This window comes from Quercus lobata, chromosome 2 (genome assembly GCF_001633185.2).
Source record: "Quercus lobata isolate SW786 chromosome 2, ValleyOak3.0 Primary Assembly, whole genome shotgun sequence".
Lineage (NCBI taxonomy): Eukaryota > Viridiplantae > Streptophyta > Magnoliopsida > Fagales > Fagaceae > Quercus > Quercus lobata.
Genome location: NC_044905.1, coordinates 10,168,311 through 10,176,619, shown reverse-complemented (window position 1 = coordinate 10,176,619; position 8,309 = coordinate 10,168,311). Strand labels below are relative to the sequence as shown.

Below are 8,309 nucleotides of genomic sequence, written 5' to 3'. Positions count from 1 at the left end.
GTTCATTGAACCCAACTCTCTCTTTTTTCTTTTTCTTTTTTTAAGGTTATAACCAATCACAAAGCTTTTAGTATTTAAGATGCTTCTTTGGTCGTTGGTACATAACAAAGAGAGAGAGAGAGAGAGAGAGAGAGAGTTTGTGTGAGGTATTATGCGTTAAAAGAAGGTTTAAGCGAAGGGTTATAGGTCTACCAACTGGTTGTTAAGGCTTTGAACCCTTTCAAGCAAACAACAACCACAGCCATTTCGAACTTTCTAGCGTGTTTTTGCCGTCCTACCGTTTCTGACACGTGAGAAACGAAAGAATGATTGACACAGATATAACATAGTTTTTATTATTTTATGTTACTTAACCAACAATTAAAAAAATAATATTTCTGTAGTTGGTGCTTGCTGCTACAACTATATTAAATAGTTTAATAATAATGTATGATATGCATTTTTATTGAGTTGGTATCGTTGTTCCAATGATAAGGAGGTCGGTCTTTGTTTGGAATATATCTCTTGGGATTGGCATTTGTCTACGTTTGGGGGAAGAAGCTTGTCTCAACTTGGTCTTTGGGATATAATCCTTTTGTTTTCAAAAGGCCCCCCCAAGTTTTTGCTTCCCACTACAGCCTTATCATCATTCCTATATCTTTGAGGTATATTTATATATATTTTCCAATGGTTCTTTTAGCTAACTTTTTTGTATTTTTGATGGTTATGCACTGTTATTTGTGGTAAAATTTGATGATGGTCATTTATGATTGGAAAGAAGAAGTCATGGAAGTGATTTGTTAGCAGGGATTATTGTCAGAACTGTGCTTCTGGGTAATTTGAATCTTGGGGTTCTTAATTTTGGCTTGACTTTTGGTTTTGGTTTGTGGGGTTTTACTTGTTCTATTATTGCTTATATGGGGTTTGAATTTTGGCTATTAGTTACTGTTTATGCTTGATTCTTAATGGTGATTTTGATTTTGGGTTATTTACATGATGTAGCTGTGATGTTCACCTGAAGAAAGAGTTGAAAAGGTTGAAAATTTTTCTTAGGATTCTTCTTGCTAGACGGGTTATTTTGCTTCTGGGTAGTTGGTGTTATTTGTCTGGTAGTTCTGGTCTGTTTGTATGCATGATGTGCATTTTAGTTATCATTGTGTTCTGTTTTTGATAGGGTTGATTTTTATTTTTATGTTTCATTTTTAATTTGATATTTGTCACACAAGAAACGTGATGAGCCAATTGGCAATTGTGTGGTCTTTTTCCAAAGAAGATAGCTGGGGTGGGGTAGGGGTTTGGTGCTAATAATGTCTGGGTATTATACATACTGTTTTACGTTTGACATAAAAGGTTTGTACTTTTTCTTATGATTGGTGTTTTGTTGGTGTGTATAATTCAATGGTATTATTGTTTAGGAATCAGAATCTGTGTTTTTCTGTAATTTAAGAGTTCATCACTGTCAGTTATTTGCAACACCTTGAGTGGCTGAGCCAGATTCTGCACCGTTATTGATAACAGTCATTGATTTGTTAATTACATGTGCCTTCTTTCTGATATTGAATGGAGTTTTTTAATGTGAATATGCATACTATGTATTGTCTTCTTTGACTATAGGATTGGATTACATTTGTTGATTTCGTAATTTTGTCTCTCTTTCCTGTTAGGATTTGTTAGCTGCTCAAATTGGGCATAATCTCTTTTCTCTAGCTACTGAAGTGTCCTGAGACAGAGGAAGCAAAGTATGGCCACCTATTTCCCAAATGCAAGCAATCAAAGAGATTGCTTGCAAACTCCGTATTTAGGAGACCAGAAATTTGCTTCATATTCTGAAGCGCCTTTCCATCCTAATAACATAATGATGTACATGAACCAAGCTTCTTCTGGATCCTACTCAGACATCTTGTCTGGGAGTTCTCTACCTCCTAATTGTGATGAATCTGTGGGAGGCAGAAATGAGATGATGTTCATTCCACCTATAGATAATAGAGAAAGCGTGCAATCCATTGATGTAAGGTTAAATGCTGTAACAGGTGATCACCTTGGAAACTCTGTTACTGGGAATTCCCAGGTGATTCCAAGGAGGCAGCTGGGAGTTCCAGATGGTGAACAAAATATTCAGTCTCAGGGATTATCTCTTAGCCTTAGCACACAAATGCCATCTGCGGTATCTGTAGCTTCATTTGGTAGTGAGTATCCAAACCCAGGTCTCTCTTCATTCTTGGGAAACACATCTTGTAAAGGTGATGAGAACAACCGATACAAGGATTTGAGAAGTGCAGAATGCCTGCTATCTGGTTTTCCTGGAGGCAACCATAACACTACTAAACCAGAGGCATTGTGCAATCCTCATTCCTCAATGAACCCCAAAGAGATGCTCTGTGATCAATACCTATATGAACCATCAGCTTTTGCAACCACAATTTTAAACTCAAGGTACCTCAAGGCATCACAACAGTTGCTTGATGAAGCGGTTAATGTCCGAAAGGCTTTGAAACAGCGTGGATTGAACAAACATCAAATCCAGGGGATTGGTTTAGATGTCTCTAAAGAGGCTGATGGGAGATCTAATACTCAATCTGTGCAGATGTCTTCAGACCCTGGTGAGTCAACTACTAACTCCTCTTGTGAGCTATCACCTGCAGAACGACAGGATCTTCAGAATAAGAAGACAACACTTTTGTCCATGTTAGACGAGGTAGGCCCTACCGCCTTCTTATTTTTTTTAGTTACATTTTCCCCTTCTTTTTAATTTGTATATATAGTCTGGATTGCTAGTCTTTTCTATTGTCTTTTGTTTTCCTTGAAGATGATCATTTGGACCATGACGTATTCTTCCCTCATACCTAATACATACCCCACAGTTTAGAAAATTACCATAATTGATCATTTTTTGACAGTCAAATATTTTTTATGTCTTTTGTTCTCATGTGTTTATACAAATTCTGAAGAGCTACCCATGCTCAAATTCTTCTGTGCTCAAATTCATAGGGATTTATTTGCAATGATAGTGATAAAATTTTGTTTAGCATGGTCAAGAATATGTTCTAAAATCAAAATAAGGATGAAAGAAATATATCTTGTTAAGTTGCTTTTTAGATGGATGATATTAAAGAGAGGCATTGACAAACACCTTGTTCAAAGCAAAAGCATTAAAGGATATAGTTGAGTTTTTGATAGATTAAAAAGAGGATTGGATGCTCTGAAAGAAGTATTGTATTTTGGAGAGTAGCAAGCGAATGTTGATGTCAGACACATTGGGTCTCTTCCTCATACTTTAGACCATTTTTATGAATACATTAGCTGGCGTGACATGAATGTGAGAAAATTTCAAAAGAGACTTCAAAGTGTCATGTTTTGATTCGGAGTAGTCTGTGCTTCTAAAGTAGGGATAGTGTTGGGGTGGGCAAGAGGATCTCCTTATCAGTTGGCAGTGCTGAATACAGGTTTTTAATAGGATCCTGTGTAAGTTCAAGACAAAAAAATTATAGTATGTAGAAAAAGGTTCTTGAAGTGAAAGTATGGTATTTGAGTAGGGTTAAATTGTATGATATTTTAGGTACATTAGATTACCTAGTTAAATTCAAATACTTGGTTGCATTGAGTAATAAAATACAATGTAATCATTTCCAAGGATAGTTAAATTCAATGCAGCTAGATGTTTGAATTATGAACCTAATGTACTTCACCTAAGGTATTCTACCTAAACTTTTCCCTTGGTGCTTAGAGACCTCTAGGCAATGGGATTATGAAGCATTTGGAATTGGAAGCTTTTACGTTTGCATTGATTGTTACTAGGAATGCTTCTAATCACTTTTTGGGTTTATATACATGTATCTTTCTGGATATATGGGTTTTCTTTCTCTCCCCCTCTCCAATGATATTATTTATTTGTTCCTTTACTTTCTTAGCTACCACAGTTTTTGCTGAGCTGCACTCATTTGAACAATCACTGATGGATGTGCTCTTGTTATAGGTGGACAAAAGATACAGACAATATTACCATCAGATGCAAATTGTGGCGTCGTCTTTTGACATGGTAGCTGGGTGTGGGGCAGCGGAACCATACACTGCTCTTGCACTTCAAACAATTTCCCGCCACTTCCGCTCTTTACGTGATACAATTGCTAGCCAGATTCAAGTGATCCAGAGAAGCCTTGGGGAGCAAGATACTTTACCAAATGGTCAAGGAGGAATACCTCGTCTCCGCTATGTAGACCAGCAGCTCAGACAACAAAGGGCTCTTCAGCAGTTTGGTGTTATGCGACATGCTTGGAGGCCTCAAAGGGGACTTCCAGAGAACTCTGTTTCAATTCTCCGTGCTTGGTTATTTGAGCACTTCCTTCATCCGTATGTCCCTTGATACTTTTCCCAATTGTACTTGGAAATCTACTGAGAGCTTTGATGTACTAATTCTTTTCCTTATTTCAATAGTTACCCAAAGGATTCAGAGAAAATTATACTCGCAAGGCAGACAGGCTTGACCAGAAACCAGGTAAGATGATAATCTAGTTGTCAATGGTGGATTATAGTTACATATTCTGAAAATTGCTTCTTAATATGCATTGGTGGATCTGGGATCTGAAAATTTCAGTAGGTTGAACATCTGAATGTTGATCCTCAGTTATCATTTGTGTCTAGACTTTTTGACTTGTGGACTTCTCTACACTATAAATTCTCCCATCAATGGATGCCTTAGTTTTCCTCAAAACTCACATCATTAAATTTTGTGTAATGATTAGGTTGCAAACTGGTTTATCAATGCGCGGGTGCGCCTTTGGAAGCCCATGGTTGAGGAGATGTATAAAGAAGAGTTTGCGGAATCTGAAATGAACTCCAAATCCTCACCAGAAAGTGCACTGAACGTACCAAGAGATAATTCCTTGGCATCTGAGGATAGGGGGGAAGAGTTGCAAGACAGTGTGATATCCACAACTGCTGATAGTGTCCACCTAGGGCAAGCCTATGACTCAAAGTCTGTTCATATCCCCAATGTAGAAATAAATGGGCAATCTGCAAGGATAGGTTTTGAGAGTAGTACTCACACAGATAATGTTTTGGGGTCTGGAATTATGAAATTACAGGGTAACCAAAGGCCTAAAGTGGATGATCATAACCTTTATTCCGATGAGATTATCCTACCCCAACAGAATGGTGGTGGGAGTCTTATGGCTGCTGCTGCCACATATGATATGTCAGAGTTGGGTAGTTTTGTAGATGGCAGCCAGGTGTCACTTGCACTGGAGTTGCGGCATTGTGAAAATGATGGATTTCCAATGTCTGGTGGTGCCAATTTAAGAGGTAATGACACTGTAACTTCTTCTGCAGGGCCTGAATCGCTAGATTTTCAGTGCATGGATCTGGGGAAGCAACATCACAGGTTCAACAATCCCCATATGTTACATGATTTTGTAGTCTGAAACACTGCTTTCCTATCTTTATTGGTGAAAATCAATCTTGTCAAGAGAAGGATCATTGAAAAATAAAAACAAAAAACAGAAATAGAATGTCCTGTGCTGTTTTTTTTTGGGGGCATTGTTCACCCTTCTTGCTTATTGTTTGAAGATACAGAAAACCACTAGCAGTACAAATATACATGTAGATACAGGAATGATTCCCAATTGTAAATTGTAATATAACAAAAAGATTGTTGGAGCTGTAGGCATATTTGTATAGATGAGATGCATGGGTATTTTTCTGCATTTTGTTGAATAAGGAATCTTGTAAAAGTACTTACAATTGTGACATTGATGTATCATTTCCTATGGAAATAAATGTTATGTAATAATTGACTGATTTGTTTTCCTGCCATTTGTATTATGATCAGGTTGAAAATATGTGGGTTTCCTGTAAGTTTGTGGTCATATTGTTTGGAGCTTGTGCAGAAGTTTAGAAATAGGAGTATTCCAAGCCTAAAGTTTAGCCTGATTAACTGTCAATGATAAACAAATAGGTCCCAACCCTCCCCCGGTTCCTCAAATAATATCACTTTTATTGGTAGACTGCTTTAAAATTGAATTGTGGTCATTTCCCTCTGTTATGGACCATATTATTTTCTAATTCTCGTTTAATCTGATCTTTCTTAGTTGGCACTTCTTTTTGGCTAGTGTCTGGTTCGTCCCATCATCTCTCTTCATGGTACAAAATTTGAACAATTGCTGCTTCAGTTTTCATTATCATATACCTGTGTTGCACTCATTGTTGAACATTCTTCATCCTGAAGATTTTTATCTAATCTAGTTTGTTATGATAGCGTATGTTCCCAGTTTCAAAAATACACACATGCGTACATACATATGGGATGTGGTGGTTATGTTTGGTATTAACTACTCAAATGTTACACGTTTTTAAGACTGTCGATACCTACTAAATCCAATGGTAGAAAGACGTGGCTTTTTTTTTTCTTTTTGGTTGGTCATTTTATGCTCTTCATACCTCCAACAGCATAAATGCTCATCAATGGTCCCCCACAAGTAGGTACCTTCGTGGGTTGTAAATTCTAGTGCTACATAATTGATGGCCCCAAATGGTGGTTAAATTCATCGAAATTTGAAGCTGGCGACCACGCCGTTAGTGTGGCTTGAATTATGCCACAAGCCCATAAGGGCCAACCAAGCCCAATCCGGCCAAAAAGGTGACCTAATACAAGTTGAAAAAGAATCCCACTTGACCGACTTACATAAAGTAACATATATATATTGCTTTATGAGATAGGCGGCTATATTGCAGAGAAAAGAAAAAATGTGTTATTCCAATTAACCTAGTTAGCAGTCACATGAGAGAAAATAGAGAATAGAGAGGCAGTCAGTTTCTATTCTTATTTTTCTGTGAGAGAGTGCTAGGGTGTAATTGGGATTTGGGTTTCTTGAGAGTGTTCTTGTGCACTATTGTATTTTCCCTGATAATAGTGAAATCCCTGCAACTCCGTGGACGTAGGCAAATTGCCGAACCACGTAAATATTGTCTTGTGCGTGTGATTATTTTCTTTGACGTGTGTTTTCTCTATTTGTTTTGTTTCTCACAGGTTAGGAATTTTTGGTTAAATTCCCTACAACTGGTATCAGAGCCTAGGGTTAGGTTTGAGTGGGAACAATGGCAGAGGAAGCAGGAAAGGCGTCTGGAATAGAAAAGTTTGATGGCACAGACTTCGCGTATTGGAGGATGCAGATTGAAGATTATCTCTATGGGAGGAAATTGCATCTGCCTCTTTTGGGGACAAAACCTGAGGCTATGAAGGCTGAGGAATGGGCTCTTCTTGACAGACAGGTATTGGGAGTTATTAGGTTAACTCTGTCTAGGTCTGTTGCACACAATGTTGTAAAGGAGAAGACCACAGCAGATCTGATGAAGGCTTTGTCTGGTATGTATGAAAAGCCGTCAGCAAACAATAAAGTGCACTTGATGAAGAAACTATTCAATCTGAAGATGGCAGAGAATGCATCAGTAGCACAACATCTGAATGAATTTAACACTATCACAAATCAATTGTCGTCTGTAGAAATTGATTTTGATGATGAGATTCGTGCTTTGATCGTCTTGGCTTCTTTGCCAAACAGTTGGGAGGCAATGAGGATGGCAGTAAGCAATTCTACAGGAAAAGAAAAGCTCAAGTACAATGATATACGAGATTTAATTCTGGCTGAGGAGATTCGCCGAAGAGATGCAGGCGAAACCTCAGGATCTGGTTTTGCCCTAAACCTTGAGACAAGAGGCAGAGGTAATAACAGAAATTCAAATCGGGGCAGATCAAAATCCAGAAATTCTAATCGGAACAGAAGTAAATCTAGATCAGGCCAACAAGTACAATGCTGGAATTGTGGGAAAACAGGTCACTTTAGGAATCAATGCAAAAGTCCTAAGAAGAAGAATGAAGATGATTCTGCTAATGCTGTAACAGAAGAGGTACAGGATGCATTACTTCTTGAAGTAGACAGTCCACTTGATGATTGGGTCTTGGATTCAGGAGCTTCGTTTCATACCACTCCACACCGAGAAATCATACAAAATTATGTTGCAGGTGATTTTGGTAAGGTGTATTTGGCTGATGGTTCAGCCTTGGATGTTGTGGGTATGGGAGATGTTCGAATATTGTTGCCCAATGGGTCTGTTTGGTTACTGGAGAAGATTCGACATATTCCTGACCTGAGGAGGAATCTGATTTCTGTTGGACAACTTGATGATGAAGGACATGCAATACTATTTGTTGGTGGTACTTGGAAGGTTACAAAGGGAGCTAGGGTATTGGCTCGTGGAAAGAAGACTGGTACTCTGTACATGACCTCAAGTCCAAGAGACACAATTGCAGTTGCTGATGCAAGTATTGATACAAGCCT

General features: G+C 38.1%; 1 protein-coding gene across 5 annotated transcripts; it reads left to right on the top strand.

Annotated features, from left to right (window-relative positions):
- Positions 1-5,787, top strand: LOC115974406 (BEL1-like homeodomain protein 7). Of its 5 annotated transcripts, none has more exons than XM_031094757.1 (5): positions 1-644; positions 1,654-2,674; positions 3,953-4,326; positions 4,411-4,471; positions 4,719-5,787. In XM_031094757.1, the coding sequence occupies exons 2-5, from the start codon at positions 1,721-1,723 to the stop codon at positions 5,394-5,396; spliced, it is 2,067 nt and encodes a 688-aa protein (XP_030950617.1). In that variant the 5' UTR covers positions 1-644; positions 1,654-1,720; the 3' UTR covers positions 5,397-5,787. The 5 variants fall into 5 exon arrangements, with proteins under 5 accessions (XP_030950617.1, XP_030950615.1, XP_030950619.1 ...); XM_031094755.1 differs by having other exon boundaries at positions 1,644-2,674; XM_031094759.1 differs by having other exon boundaries at positions 6-644; positions 2,010-2,674.
- The last annotated feature ends 2,522 nt before the right edge of the window (positions 5,788-8,309 follow it).

Bases quoted from the DNA above. Each gene is read 5' to 3' on its own strand.
- LOC115974406 (XM_031094757.1), top strand. From the start codon at position 1,721: ATGGCCACCTATTTCCCAAATGCAAGCAATCAAAGAGATTGCTTGCAA. The intron at 4,327-4,410 runs GTATGTCCCTTG...TTATTTCAATAG, and splicing joins TTTGAGCACTTCCTTCATCC to TTACCCAAAGGATTCAGAGA. The intron at 4,472-4,718 runs GTAAGATGATAA...TGTAATGATTAG, and splicing joins CAGGCTTGACCAGAAACCAG to GTTGCAAACTGGTTTATCAA.